The following is a 21,520-nucleotide window of genomic DNA, read 5'->3' as shown; positions in this document are numbered from 1 at the left end:
ACATTTCTGTGTGAACAGATTTTTATATGTTGGCCAGATAGTTCAAAATGTCCTGGTATATTACAGACTATAACAACTTTTCTTTAAGAGTGACATTTGCTCCTTCCCATAATACTGTGAGAATTAAAGCGTGATGTTACTCCAAGGTGAATAATTGAAAGAATACTTTTTGGTTCTTGTCTGTAAGTTGTGTGGAAGAGGTGACTGCAGCATGTCTAAGCCCATTCTTCCTGAAGCTTAAGCTTTTTCTCCACTGATTCCTCAGTGAATAGTTTTTAAATTTAGCCAGACGCTGGTGTGTGAGCGCATGACTGTCAGCACCCTGAATTCTCATAGCAGGAGTTTTATTTATCACTGTTTGCCTTCAGCACCTTTACAGAGGAAGATTATTCATTTTAATAGCTGTTTACAATATCAAATGCTGAAGAACAATTTTCTACACTTTATCCTAAAGGATGCCCTTCAGTCAAGTCTGTTCAAGAACTTTGAAATGTATTTATTTAATTATTTACGAAGTAAATAACATAGAATAGTAAATGGCGTATTCTCATCATAGGTCAAGCTTTTCATTTGAGTTTTTTTTTTTTTTTTGTCTGACATTTGACCTCAGTCCTTTTTTCAGATGACGTATGACGTAGTTGGCGTAATAGCAAATGCACGTGCGTGTTCGCGCGATATTGAGCTGCTAAATTAGTGTGAAGATAAAACAATCAGGTGAGTTTTATTAACAATACTTAGTTTGATAATGCTATGAAAGATTTTTATGATTTATGAAAGATAAGTGTCTTTACAAGCTAAAAGAGTCGGAATAAAATCAGTTCTGTCGTTTGTTTAGCTAGTTAATTAATGTCTGATGGAGTTTAGCCTCTCTTCCCGCCTGTATTCTTTCTGATATTCGAGTTATTAAATGCTCATGTTTTCGATATGTTTATGGTTATCTTGGCTGATAACGTTACCCACTCCAAAAATTAGTCTTTTTACAGTGTAAAATTTAGTAGGTTGTTATTTTTTAACAATTTGTTGGATTCAGATTAGAGTATTATAACATTAACAAGTGTAAAACGTGAGAAACAAGTTTGTCCAAAATGAGAAATCTTTTACATTGTTTATATACTTAATAAGTTGTTTTAATATAATTTGTGTGTGTTCATACAGGTTTCTTACATTAAAAAAAGAACTGGAAAACATACATTTTTAATTAACAACAAATTTGATTTAATGTGTGTAATCGTTATTTAAGGTTCATAAGAAAGAAATGACTGTTTTTAATATTAAGAAGTTTATGTGGTTACTGTATTTGACCTGAACATGCTGTAATATTTCATTTAAAAACATTGGTGATGGTATTGAGTGTAGATTTACTCTTGGCTCTTGTTGTAGACACTGATTTTAATGGCTGAGTTAAGTTTCTTATATAGACTCAAAACATTCATTAATTACCATAGACATAACTAACCATAAACCTTCAAAGCATTTTTGGGAAGCTTTTAACTCTGAGTCTGAATGTGTCTGTGAGTTACTGTAAGTTGCTGTCTGTTCTGTTTTGGACACATTTACGTGTCTTCATTAGATTGTGTTTGAGTGCAGAATGAGTGACGTGGAGTTGGTGAAGAAGATGCTGCGAGCTGTTCTTCAGAGCAGTAAGCACGGTGTGGCCATGGCCCGTCTGCAGGGAGATTACCGGGCTCTGACAGGAGAGGTGATCCCTCACCGGCAGTTTGGACATGCCAGTCTAGAGAGTTTTCTGCGCAGTATTCCCAGTGTGGTGCGGCTGGAACGCTCCAGTGCTGGAGAGGTGATGCTTTCAGCTGATCTTTTGATACACCACATACCTTTTTTGTTCTGGTGGATAATATATTGTAGCATTCTATGTATTTATAGCATAATATATATGCATGCACACTACTGGTGAAATATTGGAATATGTAAGTTTTTTTTTTTTTTTTTTTTTTTTTTTTTTTGAAAAAAAAAGTATTATGCTCACCAAGATCATAAATACAGTGAAATTTATTCCTATGGTGGCAAAGCTGAATTTTCAGCAGCCATTACATCTTCTGAACTTTCTATTTTTAGCATATTAGAATGATATCTGAAGGATCATGTGACACTGAAGTAATGGCTGCTGAAAAAAAAATTTCAATAGAAAACAGTTCTTTTAAATTGTAATATTTCACGGTATTACTGTTTTGTTTATTTGAGGCTCATATGGCCACGGTGAACTGGTTTCATATTTTCTGATTTTGTTTGGTTGTATTAGAAATGCCAGAAAATAGAAAAACTTATCTAAAATATGATAGACTTTATTTTTATGTTTGTAGGTCATGTGTTTTGCGGGTGTGTGTGAGGAGACGGCACACATCGCACAGCTGGTCGCCCGGCAGAAGACTGTGAAGAAGTCCGGCTGCTCTAAATTACTGAACTTCCAAATGAGAGCGAAATCTTCATCTCTGTTTTCGCATAACGGTAGCACACGCACAGACAAACGAAAAGCCCAAGTGAAAGGGATACTATTTAACAGATGTAATGTCATTTTCATGGTTAACGTTGGAGAAAAGCTTTTGCTAAATGAATACATTTAAATTGTGTATTATTCTGCTTTTATTAATTGAACAGTACATTTAACAAAAAAAAATAGTGTTAGGTGCAAAACCTGTATTAGATATTCTCGAAAGTGACAAATAAGTGAAATCACTTTTTTTGCACATTGAACTGAGAAAGTATTTTAACAAACATCGCCTTTTAAAGAGCATTGCATCTGCATGGGGGATTAAATCTCTGACATTAGAAATTCTAGGTTGTGTGCCCACATCCCAAGAAGGAGCTTATTAAAGGTTTTATTGCTGTGCTTTTGCTCACCAAGCTTGTCTGTTGTATATTTGTGCCAGTCAGTCACAAATGCACGCTATTGCCATGGATTGTTGAGTATTCTGCATGCCGTTATGCAGCCCTTCGAGGTATGTGATTGTTTATTGATGTGGTTTAACTGTTTTGGTCTTCGCAGTCAAACCTCGCTTGTCTCTGCGGCAACCGGGCCACATGACTCATCCCTCTCGAAGCTCCTCATCCAAATCTAATTTTTACCCTAACCAGCGGCAGCTTTACAGTACTGACCTCCCCTCCTCCCGGGTTCCTACTCGGCAACTGAACAGGAAGTCACCAGGGTGAGTGACATGAGGCAAAAACAATTGATTGTGAGCACTAAAACAGTCATCCCACCACTTAAACTGTATGTGATTTTAGGTTACAGGGGAATACATTTGTACCCAGCAAGTTCAATACCGATATAAAGACTCAGCCTTATAAGACCAGTGGGACACCAGGTAAATTTCACATTTTGGCATTATTTCTTCTCCTTCAGCTTGTCCTCATGACAATGGCAAAGTCTGATCAGACACAATATTTTATTTAGAATGAGTCCTAAAACCTGGAAAAAAAAAGTTTTGGTTCCATCGTTCTAAGCTTTTAGATGTCTTTAACAGCTGACTAAATGGGACCTAAGAGGCTTTTTGGGACATTAAACGCCATCAGACTTTCCAACCTGTAGATTTAAAATAAAGATTGTAAGAGTTGTCAGAAGTTTTCAATAATCCAAAAGCCAAAGGTACAACCCCATTGGCTTTATGTCAAGGGAACCATGGTGATAATTTCCAGGTTCTGGGTTGGCCTACAAAAATACATCATCACTATAGCACTGTGTTGTCTTCAGGATGTGCTATTTTTTTTTTTAAATCTGTTTTTGCTATGTTCAATCAACTTTAAGTGTGATGTTTTTTCATGTGTTATTTCTTCAGCTCAGCAAAAACCTGTAAACCGTGCTGATGTTGAGGTGGTTCAGGGTCGCATCAAGCAGCTTTTGCAGAAGTACTGCAGTGGAGTCTGGCTGTCCAAAATCCCTCAGCTCTATAGGAATATGTTCCAGGAAGAGCTCCACATGCACAAAGAAGTGGAGACATGGACGCACATCTGCACTGTGAGAAACTAAAATACACATGCTGACTACCAAAATTAATCAATCTATCTGCTCAAACTAAAAAAAGATGTTGATTGGGGTTATTATCATTAAAATTATTAAAAAATGTTGTTGGAAAAAAGAAAATAAATAAAATTAAATACAAATATTAGATGAAAAATTAGATGAATATTAACTTGAAATGAATGAAAATGTAATCTCAACTAAAAAACAAATCTAAATAGTTATGTATAAAAAAAAAAACTAAAAAAAAAAATGCCAAAAGAACATTAAAAAACAAAAAAATTAAACCTAAATTAAAATGTATTAAAAAAAAAATAAAAATGAAAAATAATTTAAAAATATAATACTGATAAAACATAATAATTTTATAAAAATTAGGGCTGTCAAATGATTAATCACGATTAATCACATCCAAAATAAAAGTTTTGTTTACATAATATATGTATATGTACAGGGTATATTTATTATGTATATATAAATACAAAATATATTTATATATAATATAAAATATAAGTACATGTAATACATTTATATATTATATTCTTATATTTTATATTAAATAAATATATTTAATATATAAAACATAACATATTCTTCTTAAATATATACATGCATGTGTGTGTATTTATATATACATAATAAATATACACAGTATACACACATATATTATGTAAACAAAACTTTTTTATTTGGATGTGATTATTATAGAAAATAACTTTAACTAAATGTAAAAATTGGTTTTAAATAATGCTGTGTCAATGTTATGGTATGTCTTTGTGGTTTGCCATGGTCACTATATGAACCATCATTTTATAGAAAATAACTTTCTGAAAATATCGTATTTTGTTTTACAGCTGAATGGGCCATACAGGAATGACACAAGGATGAATAAATTACAATGTACACTTTTGGGTGAATTATTTTTTTATGTAATAAAGTTGGTGATTGTTACAGTATATAATATAGGATCCTTTTTGTTTTCTATCTCACTGCTGTCCTTAGGTTGAAAAGCCAGGCAGCAATAACATAGTTGACCGCCTTGTTTATCCTGTCTCGGAACCTGCCCAAAAACCAAGCACTGTTCCTGCTGTATCTCTATGCAAGCGGTCTCCTAATGCAAAACAGCCAACACCTACCCAGCAAACTACCCGCATCCTCAGAACTCTTGCCATTAACATTCCTCCTTCAGCCCAGAAATCCCAGACACCCTTGAGCCCGACATCACCCAATTCCACCAAGCTGGATTTCACTCTCCCTGAAACGCCTAAAGCTCATCCTCCCTTGCTCATCACCCCTCCTTCCACTCCACCTTCTCACCAGCCTCTGACTCCAGAGATCAAGCAGAAGCTGCGTCAGCTGCTCAATAAATACAGCCATGGCCTGTGGGCTCATGCACTTCCACAACTTTTCCAAGAGGCCTTTGGGTAGGATGTTATACTGTAAACTTTTTAGTATGCAATAGACATTTCAAACAGAAATATGCCACCTTATCTCATAACTTCATTATATTGAATGTAATTCAGCAAGTGAAGCCCAGTTATCATCAAAATACCATAATTTTGATTTTTTTTTTTATATATATAAAAATATTTTTTTTCTGTCCAAACAAAAATGAATCAAGGTAGAAATCAATCAATTAATCATAATATACTTATGACTAATTAATGCACAAGGAACATTCATACACTGCTGTGACAGGCAATTTGTAAAAAAAAATTTTAATTTTCTGTCTCGTCTCTTAGGTGTGTGTTTCCACAGTATGTGTTGGAGGATCTGTCTCTGCTGGCAGATACATGTATGGTTGAGTACCCCATGCCGGACAATCGAAAGAGGGCCATACTGTATGCATTACCATGCCAGGTGCAGGCACAGCCCCGTCCTCGCCCACCACCACTGGTTATGCCCTGCACCGGCAACCATGTACCTCCTCTGATCATCCCAACAACAGAGTTCCTATCTGTTTTGGTGATGGAGGCCAGCAGCACAAACAATATCATTCTCAGGTAAGACTCAAAAAAACAGTACTTTACTTAGAGATAAAAGAAGCGTCTGAAGTTCTGTATCATTTAGATTATTTAAGGTTGTGGATTCATGATGGTGTCTTGTTTTTCAGGTTTGTGGGGGAAGTGTACTCTAAAGCTTTAGAGGTGTTGGAGGAGGCCATGCTACAATTCTATAGTACAGTTGGAGCTGGACTTTGTCTTCTCTCCCAAAAAATTGGACAACTCGTGGCAGTTGCTATAGAGGAAGATGCAGTACTGAGAGCTCAGGTCCACCAGGTCACAGAGGAGAATGTGAAGGTATCAGAGTCTGTATATATTTCTGTGAATAAAACAAAGTCAGTTTGCATTAGATGTATTTCAAACTTTTCCTTTTTCGTAGGTGTACTGTGTAGATCACGGGTTCTTTGAAATGGTGAGCAGGAAGAAAATACTACAGCTGAGGGATCAATTCCTGACTCTTCCCTTCCAGGCAACCACATTTCAACTTGCAGGTAATCTTCATGAGAGACTTTTGTGTATATGTGAGTATGGAAGCTTATTTCTGCCACAGAATATAAAAAAATAAAATAAAAAGGGTAATTGATCTTGCAGTTCTGAATTTTTTTTTTCTTTCACAATTGCGAGGGATAAACAGAATTGTGCGATAAAGAGTTGCATTGAACTAATTTTATTCCATAGCAGAAAAAAAAAGAAATTGTGAGATGTAAACTCAAAATAATGAGAAAAAAGTTAGGATTGTAAGATAAAAATCGCAATGACCTTTTTTATATTTTTATTCCATGGTGAAAGTAATTTCCATATGTGAGAGAGTAATATCTGATGTAATTTTGTGTTCACATTTACGTTTTTTTATGTTAGGTCTGGAGCCATTCAGTACAGATGCTGTAGTTCTGAAGACTCTGGACTCATTAGCTGTTGGTCGTACACTATTGGCTGAGATTGTGGAGCGTGAGGACACACCCCTTATTGTGCTGTATGACACCTCTCAGAATGAAGATCTGAATGTGAATGCAGTTTGCTTGAAAGCCCTCCAAGATAAGTCCATGGAGAATCCTTTACAGGTCAATCAGAATTGAATAAAATCACATGATTATTAAATTGCTGCATATTTTGTTAGACTTTGAGAAAATCATTTATACGAATGAATAAATTAATCCCCCCCCCATCTCTTCAGGAGAACAGTGTGTACACAAATGTGTGTGTGACAAATGTGTGCTCTGATGGTAGTATTTACTGTCAGTTGCCTTCTCGAGGCCAGGCCAAACTCAAAGACATCATGGACAAGATTGAAGCCCACTTCATCTCTCAGGTAAAAGAGTTAAATTCAGTGTTTTTGATTTTTGTGATTCTGTTAGGAGGTGTATTAATTATGAGAGCATTAAATGTCTCTTATGTGTTTCTATTAACATGGGAGCTGTTGGTGTCCAAACCGTTCTGTGGGAAAGTGTGTCTTGCTAAACACAAAGGCAAATGGGCGAGAGCAGAGGTGAGAAGACTGCCTACACTTTCCCTTCATCACTCATATCATGTTCTAACTGTCCACACATTTAAAATGCCATTTGTTCAGTGAAAACTGAGGCTGTGCAATATATCAAAATAAAATCAAATGTCTTTTTTTTTCTATGCAGATGTACTTCCGTCATTCTAGAATCACTGAAGTCTTTTAGAATGTCTGAAGCCTTTCCAAATAGAGTGATTCATATTTTCATTGCTTATATGAATGTGTGTTGCATTTGTGTGAATCATTAACCTACATGGCAGTCAAGTGTTGGACATCCTGTTTTTGGATTTGGGACTTCCTGCTTCTCTGGAGGTTAGCGAGCTCCGAGAGATCCCGCCAATCTACCTCAAAGAGCTCATCACCATACCTCCTCAGGTACACATGCAGACGTCTCAGTCATTCAAGCTCAGCACTTACTACTTACATGAGACTTTGTGTTTGAATAATACAGTAACTCTCAAATAACTCTTTTTGCATTTAGTGAGTGTTATTATTGGATCACGTCTATGGCATCGCACTAGTCTTTATGAATGAAAGTAAATGTTTCTGCCTCTGTAGGCTATAAAGTGTTACCTGGAGGAACTGAATGCAGATGGGAGTGTTTGGCCACCTGAAGCTGTACTATGGTTGAGAGAGACAGTCCTCAACAAAGTCCCCAGTTGCATGAAGGTCTTGCACATTGTGTTATTGTTTACTGAAAATTGTTTTAAGTTTTGATATTCTTTCTCTAAAGTTTCTATTCATTTGCGGGTTTGTGTTGTGTTTAGATAGTGAAGCTTGATGAGACCAGGACTGTGCACGTCTATCTCTTCTCTGGTAATGGAGCTCAGGACCTTCAGAGCTGTGTTAACCATCAGCTTGCTTCCTGTCCATTCTGGAAGCGGGATGTCTACTTCAGCAAGATCGCCAGGGTTTCTGAACCTATCCTGCCAGAGGCAGGGGACAGCTCTTATACATCTCCTGCACAGTCGAATGCCCTCACACTGCCCCCTCCACTGGACTTACCACTAGTCGGGCAAAACATGGATGTATTTGTGTCGGTTGCATGCCACCCTGGGCACTTTGTGCTGCAGCCATGGCAGGATCTGTACAAGCTGGTGGTGCTGATGGGAGAGATGATCCTGTTCTACAACAAACAGGAAGTAACCCAAATCAACATTAAGAAGAATAACGTCTACGCTGCCAAGATCGACAACAAGTGAGATAGGAGTGGCATTTGAGGATTATACTTCCTCACCCTTCTTTGCAACTAAATCTTTTTCTGTCTTTTTTCACTCTCCCTTTGTCTTCACCTCTCTCTTTATCTATAGTTGGCATCGTGTTTTGGTAAAGGGCATCTTGACCAATGACTTGGTCTCTGTGTATGAGTTGGATTATGGGAAGTACGAGTTGATCAACTATTCCCAGCTCCAGCCACTCATCGATGAGTTCAGGCAGCTGCCGTTCCAGGGGATTTCTGCTCAGTTGGCTGGTAAGAGACAAGCAGGAGCCAACTGGAGCTAAAATAAAATTATATCTTGATTATTTTTCAGCCTTTTGCTAATACTAATATTTGATGTACATCTTTGCTCTGAAATGGCTTAAAGGGTTATTTGTCTTTCAAAGTAGCCATATATTTCAGCGAAACGCCCATTGTTGGCAAGCACATTAAAAATGTTTAAAGAAAGTAGAGTGAAAAATAGCAAAACAAGACTTTTTTTTGTTTTGTTTTTACTAAAAGAATACTAAAACAATACATTGCTATATTTATATATGCACCAGTATAACATTAAAAATAAAGAGTACTATTGCCTATTGTTTTTTTTGTTTTGTTTTTGTTTTTTTTTAGAGCATGCGAAATTCCACACAGGGATTTCTGTCAACAACTGATTCTGAATCTATTCAATTTAATTATCTAATTGTTACACAAAGCTTGCCAGTCTTCAGTGTGCTTAACAACCAGATACAAATATTAAAATTGAGATATTCACAATACTGAGTCAGTTTTATGCTGTCACCAATGTATCAAATATATTGTAAATATTTGCTGTATCGCCCAGCCCTCTATCTGTGAAAGCGTCTGATTTGCATGTGAAATGCTTGTTTTCAGGTGTCAAGCAAGGGGTCTGGGGTGAGGAAGCTTCTATGGTGTTCCGCAACCATGTTGAGAAAAAGCCGCTGGTGGCTCAGATCGAGTCAGTTGAGGAGGGGGAGTGGCCCTGGGAGCGCAAAATCTCAGTCTACCTAGTGGACACCACACAGGAGGACAATGACATCTGGATCCACAACATTATGGTGGAGTTTTTAGATGAGATCAACAGAGCTGATTGAGACCGCCACGACTAGCCTTTCCAAGGACCACGCTGAAACTTTGAGCCTGCAGAAACCTTGATATAGAATTAGAGAGCATTAACTCTATATGTGTTTGGTGGGTCATTTTATTTGTGCATGCTCAAGAATGGTTTCAGTTATTGTTCTGAGTGCCATGGGAAAGGGATTTCTTTACTTGTTTTTGAAGTTATGATAAATAATAATATTACAACATTACCAAATTAACTCGTTATTACCTGGACAACTTCTCTTTCTGTGTCTTTACAATGGGGCCATTTTGGTAATTTTTTTTTTTTTCACGTGTGTATTGTGTGAGACACTACTGCTTGTATTGATTATACTCTTATTGATTTTTGCACTTTGTGATCTTTTTGTGTTTTCTAAACGGAAGATGGTCTAATTGTAAAAGAACATTTGTGTTCAGATGCTCAGGTTTGTTTTATTTGCAAGTTAACATTTGGTTCAGAGCATTAAACAAAATATTACGACACAGTTGGATGACTGTCATTTGTCTTTGCAACTTGATAACGGTACAAATGCAGCCTTGAGTTGTGGGACCCATGAAATCCCCTGATTGGTGGGCTTGAGGTATGGCATCATTTGATTGGCAGGTTGGCGCGGTGGGCGGGGCCGTGTTCTGCGCTACTCCGGGTTTGTGGAAACTGATCGACACCGACTGCTAGACGTGTTGAAAGAAGGCTCGAGTGGTAACTACTTTTAATATTTGGACTTTTCTCCGCCGTGTCAAGCGCTGTTCTTCTATGAACCTTGGACTTGAGAATTCATTGCTTGAGGCAGCAGCGCATTTGTGTGAATTAGCGGCTCCGAAAAGAAACCATATCTGGTCAAAGTATTCAGCTGTCACATGCGCTATATATAGTGTGGGATAAGCGCAGTCTGAAGTAAGTGAGAAAGATAGACGCTCCGGTACTAACACGCTTTGTTTTCCTCATCATTACATTGAACAATGAAATATACAAATATGTATATTAACTGAACTAATGACGCTCGGAGAAAATTATAAATAATAATTAGGCTTGCAGTTTTGAATGTATGATATATATATTTTACCTTTATTTTACTAATGTTAAGAGATATGTATCTGGTCTTTCCTGGTCAGAAGCAATACACCTTTATTCTATAGATCGTTATTTGCACTTGTTAGAAAGTTTTATTAACAGAAGTGGAAAAGTAGTTTGTGTGAGGAACTGGAAATGTGTATATAATAGCTAGTTTATTGATTCGGAAAACCTAAACTTGAGGTTTCAAGTCAATAAATTTGCATTATATAGTGTGTTGAAGTTTGCTGGTGAATGTCCTTGTCTGCTGTATTTGATTCACCAAGGACAATGGAGATGGTCCAAAACAGATGCCAGGCTTCAGTTTGACTAGGTTTCTCTTCATGTAGATGTATTATAATATATGACTCAACTTACCAAAATATTTAAGATCATACTATATATATATATATATATATATATATATATATATATATATATATATATATATATATATATATTATATTATATTATTATTATTATTATTATTATTATTATTACATACACGTATTTTAAAGAAAGCAACCATAAGCCCACTTTTCAAACAAAACATTTGGAAGAGAGTCATTCAAAAGTTTAGGTCATAAATACTGGAACATAGATATAAACACAAAGTGTCTGTGCGCTATCTGGTTGTTAAATGTTAGCAGAGCATGTCCTCAGTTAATGTGATGAAGTACACCTGTGGTTATTCTGCTATCCATAACCCATATGCTTTGCATTTGTCTAGATTAATCCACTTAAATACTGTCGAAAAATCATAAATTATAGTCTTGACATATTGATCATCATGAAGAACATAATTATTCAGCATAAAATCCTTTGAACCTTATTTAGAATAGACCTAATAATGAATTTGTTTCTCTTGTCTTTACCAAGGTGCTGTGGTTGGGGGGCTCGAGTGTTCCTGTTTTTTTTCCCCTTCTGTCCACTTCTTCTATTTTAGTTTGTTCACCATGTTCCGTAAAGAGATGGACAAGTACCGGGATGTGGATGAGGATGAGCTCTTGCAGAAGCTCAGTGAAGAAGAGCTCAGGAGACTTGAAGATGAACTTGAAGAGCTTGATCCTGATGTAAGTGCACTTAAAACACATCTAAAAATTGACTTTAAGAGCTCCATAAAATGAAACCCATTTCATAGTTCAGTTGTCTCTGAATACTCTGCAGTATGAAAGGGTAATAAACTTTTTTTTTCCCCTTTTCTTTTCTTTTTTTTTTTTTTTTTTGGGGACTGTTGCTAGTTTGGTTTGTTTGTCTGGACTGTGTTATTTCCCAGTGTTCTTTGTTTGTCTGTACTGTGTTTTATGTATAATGTGTTTGTTTGTCTGTACTGTGACTGGTGTTTGTTCGACTGGATTGTGTTTAATTTTATTGTTGCCATTTTTTGTTTAAGAAGCAAGCTTAGTTCCTGCTTTTTCAACTGGACTGTGTTGTACAATCATTTGTTTAGTGTTGTTGTTTCAGTGGCATTTTTGTTTAAGAATCACACTTTCTGCGTTGTTTCATAGTAGTGTTTGTTTGACTGGGCTGTTTTGTTTTGCTTTAGACTGTGTCGTAGTAGCCTATTGTGGTTTGTTTGATGTTGGACATTGTTTCAGTGCCAGACTTGTTTGAGAGTTCCACTTAATTCCTCTGGTTTGTGTTTGTCTGGACTGTGTTGTGAGTTTAGACTATCGTGGTGAAGTCAGCTTTTGCTGTTGCATTGCAGTAGTGTTTTTAGGGAATCAAGTCTTGTAAGGCTTTGGTTTTCTTTGTTAGTGTTCTTTTTCTCACTCAGACCACAGATTTATATTTGCTCTTGAGGAATCTGGTTTGACTCCAGCATCTAAGCACATCTTGACAGATTTAGACAAGGATGTAGGATAAATGTTCAGCAACAGAGAAGAAGGAAAAGAGAATTTCTTCTCCCAAACTGAGATGTTCATCCAGAGGTGCAGAAGTTTACCATAAATACTAGTGCTGGAACAAGTTAATCTGCTCAATTGTAACAAAAATAAACATTCCCCACCAAAGCCGAGCCTTTTCCTGAAACACTAAATTGTGCTGTAAATTTTGTAGTGGAAATATCTACTTTAATGATTTTAAATGTCACTTTAGTTAATCCGAGCCTCCATTTGCTCAATTTTATCTGCACTAAGGATAAACAATGCTAAGGTGTCCTATAAAGCTCTATTCTCTCAGAGTTCTGGATTCTGTCATCACATTTAACATGCACGTATGTACACATCCCCCCATTTGCTCTGTGGCTGATAGGCCCTGTCTTAGAAGAATGTTATCATTGCTCTCTGTATTTGAGGCATTTGTGGCATTGGCTTTTTCAGTATGTGGGTGCAAATGAGAAAACCTGGGTTAGGTGCAAGCTTCAGAAATCTGAAATAGTCTGATACAGGAAATTGATGGAAGATGGCCCCTGTGACTGTACCATATACAGTGATGGTATTAAGAATCTATGCTAATTTAAGATATGGCAAGTTTATCTTTTACTGTCATTAACTTTTTTACATTCTGTGTGCTTTTTTATGATAGTTTGATGACAGATCTAATGTTTATGAATGATATTGTTCTCAGAACGCACTGTTGCCGGCAGGATTCAGACAGAGGGATCAGACTAAGAAAGCTCCGACCGGAACGTTCCAGAGAGATAACCTTCTAGCTCACCTGGAGAAACAGGCCAAAGAACATCCAGATCGAGATGATCTTGTTCCCTACACTGGCGAGAAAAGAGGTAAGAAGTGACTTAAATTTAGAACCATGGCCACTTTTGGAACAGCTTGGCATTGGAAATGATGTGCAGAAATGTATTTTTAATTTTATTCATATATCACATCTCATATTAAACCAGCACACTCACATAATAAATGTTTTTTAGGGGCAAAATTGTTTTGATGTTGAAATGAGGCATTTTTTTCCTTCCCTCTCTTTGCATATCTTTAAATTAAATTATTTTTACAATTGAAATCTTTCTGTCTTTAAATGTTTGTATGTAGGAAAAGCATGGGTGCCTAAGACCAATGCTGTTGACCCTATCCTGGAAGATGTCACTCTGGAGCCTGAACTAGAGGAGGCACTATCTAGTGCTACTGACGCAGAATTGTGCGATATAGCAGGTACAGTACAAATGTCAGCAATTTAATTCATATATGTACTGTAGGTTATATTTCTTTGATTCTTAGGGTCCGAGATACAATTTTATAAATTTAAGTTTAAAAAAAATCTATTAAGATTTAATTCAATTCAACACCTTTTGTTCACTAATTTTAATATTAATCCATATTCAAATACATCTGTAATTTCATTGACTAATTCCCACTTCCTCTGTGTGTGTGTATCTCACCGTGTGCCTCTCTCTAGTCTGTCCTTTAGTTTTCTCCACTCCATTTTTACATCTTCATTCCTCATTTTCTCTGTCCACTCCCCTGCTCCACCGTTTCTAAGCCACGGATCATTCCAGTAGGTTTATCCGCAACATTGTATGCTGCTTTAACATTACCAGAATGTTTCTCAAACATTAATTCAGTATTTGCATGGTATGCTCAGCACATTGTTATCTGCATGATTTAAGTGGGTTATTTTAACCAAAAATGAAAATGTTGCTGTCATCTTGCTTCCAATCATTTCTCTGTTGAGACACCACAAAGAGCAGCAAAATTCTTCAAAATCTCTTGTTTTGTGTTTCATAGAAAAAAATAAATCATGGAACAAAAGGGTAATTTATTCATTTTTATTTTTAGGCTAACTCTGTGTAGCGTGCACATTTCCTGAAACTGCATATGCAAGTTTGAGTTCTTTCATAACAATGACTCATCCATGGGCGCTAAAGACACATGGCTACCAAAAAAGGGGAACAAAGATTTTCCTGCTGGCTAAAAAAAACTCTCAACCATCAGCCATTAACTTTCTCTCATTCAGCAATGATAGAGAGGCTTCCCTTAAAATGAGGTCAATAGTTTTTTTTTCTTTGGGATCGTGTTTCAAAAACAGCAGGATTTAAGGAGTCGACCCAGTCTGAACAGCTTATACGTACAGACAGATAGGAGCTTCATATGGGAATGAGGTTAGCTCAGTTGTCTTTGGCCCAGGGTCAACAATCAGATGCAGTATACAAGCCAGACTCATAAATTGCACTTTCCTCTCGACTCCCTATTCAGATGTTTTGCTGTTCATTTTCATTTTTTGTTCTGCACTAGTTCATTTGATGGCATTATTGTTCTGCTTGAAATATTTTTCGTTAAGTAAATGTAAATGAGTTTGAGTTGGTATCTTGGAAAACATGATTTTACATATGATTTACATAAGTAATATATTTCATTCAGCAGGATGGAGGATGGGTAATGGTCATATAAAATCCTGTGATGTATACTGTAAGAAAACATGACTAACATGATAAGCAGGGTAAAATATAGACTTGGCCTACTTTTTATCATTAGCTTCATCAAACTTATTCTTTTTTTTCCCTCTCTTTCTAAATTTGAAAGCCATTTTGGGCATGCACACACTGATGAGTAATCAGCAGTATTATGAAGCACTGGCCAGCAGTACTATCGTCAACAAACAGGGCTTGAACAGTAAGTGAATACATCAGTTATCTTGTAACATTTATGTATGATTTTCTGTTTTATATTTGTTGATTGATTATTTTGATCACTTAAAAGTAATAGTTAACAAAAAATGAAAATTTGCTGAGAATTTACTCACACCTCAGGCCATCTGAGATGTAGATGAGTTTGTTTCTTCATCTGGACAAAAATGGATCCTCTGCAGTGAATGGGTGCCGTCAGAACGAGAATCCAAACAGCTGATACAAACATCACAGTAATCCACACCACTCCAGTTGATACATTAATATCTGCTCATTTGTAATAAAGCTATCAAAAAAATAAAATAAATAAATAATAATATTTCACTTGTGAGTCCTACAAGTGAAAACAGTCCTAAACAGTTCTAAACAAACATGTCGGTGGATTTTTATGTGAGAGGCCAACCGGGAATTAACTTTTTCACTAGAGGAAGCACTATTATGGTTTATGGACTGGTATTTTGGCCAGAAGTAATGGACTGGAGTTGTGTGGATTACTTGTGAATTATTGTGATGTTTTTATAAGCTGTTTGGAAGTTCATTCTGATGGCTTCTTATTCACTGCAGAGGAATGATTGGTCAGCAAGTGATGTAATGCTAAATTATCTGTTCTGATAAAGAAACAAACTTTGAATGGCCTGAGGGTGAGGACATGTTTAACACTTTTGATTTTTAGGTGAACTATTCTTTTAAATATGCCTGAATGTCAAAATGAATCTGCAAATAAATGTAAATTAATGTAAAATGTGAACAAATGTAATGCAGTTCCCTACATTTGTAAGTTTAGATTGGGACTCCTGTGAATAGACGTTGTGGAATTTTGCAGTGTGATATAGTATTGTGTTATATAACAGCTAGCACTGAACCATATGATTTGTTGTAATTGAAAGTTGTATTATATACACACAGGTGTAATCCAGTGTACTCAGTATAAGCCTGTGCCAGATGAGCAGCCCAATGACACAGATGTAGAGGAAACACTACAGGGAATCAAGAGAAATGATCCAGACCTTGTTGAGGTCAACCTAAACAACATCAGGGTGCCACTTTAACTCATTTATTTATACTGTACTCTCTGTTGGATAGTGTCTGCATATGTCTGGTAGCCTGCAGTTTTGATGGTTGCGTCCTCTGTTTCTTGTTTTCTTTGGTGATCTGTAGAATATTCCAATCCCAACTCTGAAAGCGTATGCTGAAGCTCTCAAAGGGAACAGTGTTGTGGAACGCCTGAGCATCGTTGGCACCAGAAGTAACGATCCCGTGGCCTTTGTGAGTTAAATAAAGATGCACAGCCATTCTCATAATTCAGAATTTTCCAATAATGTAAAGTAAGAAGATATATGTTCAATGAAGAAAATGCAGCCTATTTTTAGAAATAACATTTTTGGAACAATTACGCACATAATACATTAACACATACCTTTATATATATATATATATATATAATATACTATATATATATATATATATATATATAGATATATATATATATTATTATATATATATATATATATATAAGTACACTACCGTTCTAACATTTGTGGTCAGTTATTTTTGTTCAGCAAGAATGCATTAAATTGATCAGAAGATTTCTTTTTCAAATAAATGCTGTTCCTCAAAAATTTTAAGTAACCCTTTTCAACATTTTGAATTTTGACCGGTAGTGTAGTTATTAAACAGCGTGTAATGTTGTTTGGTTCCCAGGCACTAGCAGACATGCTGAAAGTGAACACCACTCTGAAGAGTCTAAACGTTGAGTCAAACTTCATTACTGGAGCTGGAATTCTGGCACTCGTGGAATCTTTAAAGAGCAACACTACACTGCAGGAGCTAAAGATTGACAACCAGGTACTCTCACTCACACACATACAAATAATAAGGTCGTATGAGGTCTGAGCCATTATCGTTAAGGTTAGGGGTTCAGGCTGAATGTAGGGATAATGGAGGGGCATAGGAAAGAATGAGAAAAGTTGTTATATCCTGTGTGTTTATGTGCAATACAGAGCCAGCCTTTGGGTAATAAGGTTGAGATGGAGATAGCTAACATTTTGGAGAAGAACACTACTCTGCTGAAGTTCGGATACCACTTCACCCAGCAGGGCCCACGCTTGCGTGGATCTAATGCCATGATGAACAACAATGACCTGGGTAAGAAACACACACGCTGAGATAGATGCAGTCAAATGTGGTATTTGTATGTGCATTTCAGAATTAACATAGTGTTGTTGACTCTGTATATTTGTTGAAATATGCATTAATGTGTATGTGTGCTGGTTTTGCTGAAATAGGTTACCATTCAAAATACCATTCAAAAGTTTGGGCTCGGGGAGATTTTTGAATGTTTTTTTAAAGAAGCATCAAGGATGAATTTATTTGGTCAAAAATTTGATTTAATTCAATTTTAATATGTTTTAAAATGTCATTTATTCCTGTGAAATAAAGTTAAAGTCACACATTCCTTCAGAAGTATTTTATTAAAGCTTTAAAAATATGTTATATTTTTGTGGAAATTGATGCAGTTTTTCAGGGTTCTTTGATGAACTGATATTTCAAAAGAACAGCTTTTATGTTAAATAGGAATTTGTCACTTCTGATCAATTTAATGCAGCCTTGCTTAATAAAAGTATTAATGGTATGTATCTACTGGTGTTTTCAAGCCATGTATGTATTTCCAGCACGTGTAATTCGGTCGGACTCGGATGGCGCGATCACATTCACACTGTCAGTCCCTGAGCTGGAAAGAGCCTTCTGTAAAAAGTTCAAGTTCACATCAAAACTCAAGTAAACACAGAGTCTTGCCCTCCTTCTCTTGCTCTGGGTACTACCTGCTGTCTTTTCGCTCTCATTTTAGTCTCCTCGCAATCCCTCAAGCCTCTGGATTATTTTGAGCTTTTGTACATTTCCTCAAGCTCCCTTCTGCCACTTCAGCATCTACACCCTGCATTTCCTTCTGTCAAAGTCAATTCAAAACCTGTCTCTCTCCATTATCTTGTTGTTTCTTGGTTTTGTTTGTCTGTTGTGCTGTTTGTCTGGCTCTCTAATGGGTTTTCTTCAGGTTTTCAGGTTTTTTTTAAAAAATGCCCTCTGGCTTGCTGTGCACGCAGAACACTTTCTTTAAGGAATAGTTCCTCACATGTTCTTTTAATTGAGTGAACTATTCCTTTAATTGCTATTTTAAGTTTCTGTCTTTGACATCTACAAATGCAGTGAGGATTGGCCAATGTCTAACATAAAGGTTTTGTGAAAATTGTTAAAATGTCTTTTTTATAATAGTCTTGGAAGTATAAAATGAATCAGTAATGTATTATTTTCAAACAAAAGTGCATGTATGAATTCATAGCTTTCATGCAGTTACATTATGGATGTGTAATTTCCAGTTATAATTAAATTTTATTTTTAATATTTTGAAAAAGTTTACAATTAAAAATAATACTTTTAATATATATATATATTTTTTTTTAAAAATTTATAAAAACCTTGCAAAAATGTAAAAAACAATGTGGGATCAGTAAAATTGCTGGCAGGACAAATACAAGTCTAAAAAAAAAATTCTTATTGTTGAGCCCTTAATAGATTGTTATAATAAAAGCAAAGTTTCTTCATTATATTTTATGCCCTTAAAATTAATCAACCCTTTTTATTTGTGTGTGCAGTAAGAAAGAGAAGGCTTGAAGGAGGACCCATCTTTCCTAAATGTCGGACAAACGTGTAGCAGCATCGGGAACCCTCTATGGCCTGGGACCTGCATCACACCCCATCTCATCCCAAATCCTCCCTTCATTTCTGTCCCTTTCACAGATAAATCACAGGATCATCAAAAACAACAACAACAACAACAACAAAAAGTCAATTCAGAATGCTTTTTTATTTTTATTTTTTTAACCCCACATCTTGAAACCCAAAGGTACCACCCTCTGTTTACCAGACACGTAGTTACTCACGGCGAGTGTTTTAAAAATGTGTAAACTACCTGCCATAACATTAGCAGGGAAAAATCGCCTACTTGTGTTGATGGAAGCAGTAAAGATGAAAATGACGCTCAATGTATCACAATGTTCTCAGCTGACCTAATCTTCTTGCTGTAAACAGTTTGACCTTAAAACCAGCCATTTCACTGTGTTTGGATGCACACCAAGAGCATCAAACTTCAAACTTGACTGATTGTAAATGTGGTTTTGCCTTCTCCTGGCCAGTTGAGTCTCACTGTAGTGGTAGTTCCCACATGCATCGCATAAAAGCATGTTCTTACTGTGTGTTTTTTGGGATATACTGTAATTCTTCTCTCTTGAAATGTTTAACAACTGGTAAATTTGTAGCTATGCAAATTCATTGCTGGCAAATCACTGTACTGTGGTTTCTAGTACTTTGCTAACACCAATGAAAGTACAATGTTGGTGCGTATTTGTATAAACACGCATCACCAAGTCGTCAACACCTCATGTCGCAGAAATCACCAACTCGCATTGGTTTGATTAGGGAAAACCTCTTTTTCATGTTTAGGACAAGCTGTGTTTTAATTTCCACAATTAGCAATAATATATATCTTATTATACTAAAGATCTCTCTATGTTATCAACTTATCATAAAATTAATGTGATTGATGTGTATACAGTGTTCTTCCTCATTAAATGCTTTTTTTATGTTTGAGTGAGGATCAAAACACAATTGAAAACCTATCATAAAACTATATGTATTATGACTGCTCTCCTTAAGTAACGTCCAGGTTAAATCTCCTGTGCTGATACTAGTAAAATCTGTGTTAAATAATGTTTGCAGTCTTTCTTAACTGAGAGGAGAGAGCCCATACAGAACATACTTTGCAGCGCTCATATTTCCATAATGAAATAATAACCATTTAAAGCTTAACAATCACAATAGGCTGTATCATGATTTTCTTTTTTCTGTCCCCAAGACCTTTTAAGATTTAACTTTTTTTTATTTTCAGATGCTCCTAAATACATTTGACAGTTTGCACACATCTATTTTTAGTTGCAGAAGCGAATGAATTGTTCGCAATGTTGAGCTGTTGTACAGGAATGTATACTTAAAATTGCACTGAACGATTTTTCATACATCTTGATTTTGAGGTGAACAATGACCTGGTCATGGACCTATGGACCTGTTTTCATGAGACGAGGCATCTTTTGCAATCTGTCATGTGCAGTGATTTAGCAGGTGTGTATGTGTTTCTCAGATATTTGTTGTCCGTGATTAGGCCTTATTCTCTTCACACTCTTCCAGCACAGTAAAAGTCAGTGTGTTTTATGGATGTAAACATTTTCCTACTGTTTAAAGGACAGAGCATTTATAGGCCTTTGGGGCCGTCTTGTTCAAAACCAAAAAGGAAAAATTTACTGTTGATTGTCTTGTCCTGTGTTTGGACGCAGGCCCATAATGTAGCCATAGAGTGCCTGGGCTGGTGCACATATTTACATTTTGTTAGTGCACCTTACTGTATGTGGTTTATTGAGTTAATAAAGACTGAATAAGTTGTGTGAACATGTTCTTAACATTTTTCTTTTTCACCACATTCATAGCTTTGCATCAGGAATACTATTTAAATATTTATGCTCAGAAAATGTAACAAAATTTTAGAATGAACAACAGTGCCACTTTGTGGTCTGGTGTATTAATAGTGGCTGCACTATATGATGATTATGCAGGCTTTATGGACAAATAATCTGTGCTTTAGTTTAGTTTAAAATTTATATAAATGTAAAACTATGTATTTGTACAGTATGTGTAATGTATTTGTAGAGGCTGTGAAATTGTGCTGGTCACAATTTATTTAAAGTTTAAAAAAAAAAATTGATTTTTGCATTTTTCTGCATTGTCAAATTGATTAACATACAAGTACATATACACTTCTGTTCAAAAGTTTGGTAAGATTTTGTATATTTTTGAAACATTTTCATAAGTTTTATGCTCACCCAGGCTGTATTTATTTGTACAAAAATACAGTAATATTGTGAAATCTTGTTACAAATTAAAATAACTCTTTTCTATTTTAATATATTTTAATTTGTAATTTATTCATGATGGTAAAGAGAAATGCATGATTTTGTTTTTTGAGAAGTACATGATACATTCTTTTTTTTG

The 21,520-nt window shown here is 35.8% G+C and overlaps 2 protein-coding genes across 5 annotated transcripts; both read left to right on the top strand.

The window, feature by feature from the left end:
* The first annotated feature begins 575 nt into the window (after nt 1-575).
* On the top strand, nt 576-10,279 carry LOC109053664 (tudor domain-containing protein 7A-like). Its single transcript, XM_042726710.1, has 18 exons — nt 576-714; nt 1,588-1,795; nt 2,319-2,463; nt 3,002-3,161; nt 3,241-3,320; nt 3,792-3,970; nt 4,976-5,397; nt 5,716-5,976; nt 6,087-6,273; nt 6,356-6,467; nt 6,835-7,037; nt 7,151-7,285; nt 7,379-7,462; nt 7,718-7,852; nt 8,036-8,146; nt 8,245-8,675; nt 8,788-8,948; nt 9,567-10,279. Exons 2-18 carry the CDS (start codon nt 1,589-1,591, stop codon nt 9,785-9,787), a joined length of 3,234 nt encoding a protein of 1,077 aa, XP_042582644.1. The 5' UTR covers nt 576-714; nt 1,588; the 3' UTR covers nt 9,788-10,279.
* Nucleotides 10,280-10,418: 139 nt separating this feature from the next.
* Nucleotides 10,419-20,920, top strand: LOC109109310 (tropomodulin-1-like). 4 transcript variants are annotated; one of them, XM_042726817.1, is made up of 11 exons: nt 10,419-10,494; nt 11,725-11,918; nt 13,414-13,570; nt 13,833-13,952; nt 15,321-15,410; nt 16,331-16,461; nt 16,583-16,690; nt 17,126-17,269; nt 17,425-17,569; nt 18,097-18,202; nt 19,075-20,920. In XM_042726817.1, exons 2-11 carry the CDS (start codon nt 11,802-11,804, stop codon nt 19,091-19,093), a joined length of 1,137 nt encoding a protein of 378 aa, XP_042582751.1. In that variant the 5' UTR covers nt 10,419-10,494; nt 11,725-11,801; the 3' UTR covers nt 19,094-20,920. The 4 variants fall into 4 exon arrangements, with proteins under 4 accessions (XP_042582751.1, XP_042582705.1, XP_042582786.1 ...); XM_042726771.1 differs by having other exon boundaries at nt 10,419-10,689; XM_042726852.1 differs by lacking the exon at nt 18,097-18,202 and having other exon boundaries at nt 10,419-10,689.
* The last annotated feature ends 600 nt before the right edge of the window (nt 20,921-21,520 follow it).

Source organism: Cyprinus carpio, chromosome A1 (assembly GCF_018340385.1).
Source record: "Cyprinus carpio isolate SPL01 chromosome A1, ASM1834038v1, whole genome shotgun sequence".
Classification (NCBI taxonomy): Eukaryota; Metazoa; Chordata; class Actinopteri; order Cypriniformes; family Cyprinidae; genus Cyprinus; species Cyprinus carpio.
Note: the sequence above shows the minus strand (reverse complement) of the source record. Positions and strands in the feature narration are given on the sequence as shown.

Excerpts from the sequence above, each read along its gene's own strand:
- LOC109053664 (XM_042726710.1), top strand. The coding sequence starts at position 1,589 with ATGAGTGACGTGGAGTTGGTGAAGAAGATGCTGCGAGCTGTTCTTCAG. Across the intron at positions 3,321-3,791 it reads TAAGACCAGTGGGACACCAG|CTCAGCAAAAACCTGTAAAC; the intron begins GTAAATTTCACA and ends TTATTTCTTCAG. Across the intron at positions 6,468-6,834 it reads AACCACATTTCAACTTGCAG|GTCTGGAGCCATTCAGTACA; the intron begins GTAATCTTCATG and ends TTTTTATGTTAG.
- LOC109109310 (XM_042726817.1), top strand. The coding sequence starts at position 11,802 with ATGTTCCGTAAAGAGATGGACAAGTACCGGGATGTGGATGAGGATGAG. Across the intron at positions 16,691-17,125 it reads GTAACGATCCCGTGGCCTTT|GCACTAGCAGACATGCTGAA; the intron begins GTGAGTTAAATA and ends TTTGGTTCCCAG. Across the intron at positions 17,270-17,424 it reads AGCTAAAGATTGACAACCAG|AGCCAGCCTTTGGGTAATAA; the intron begins GTACTCTCACTC and ends TGTGCAATACAG.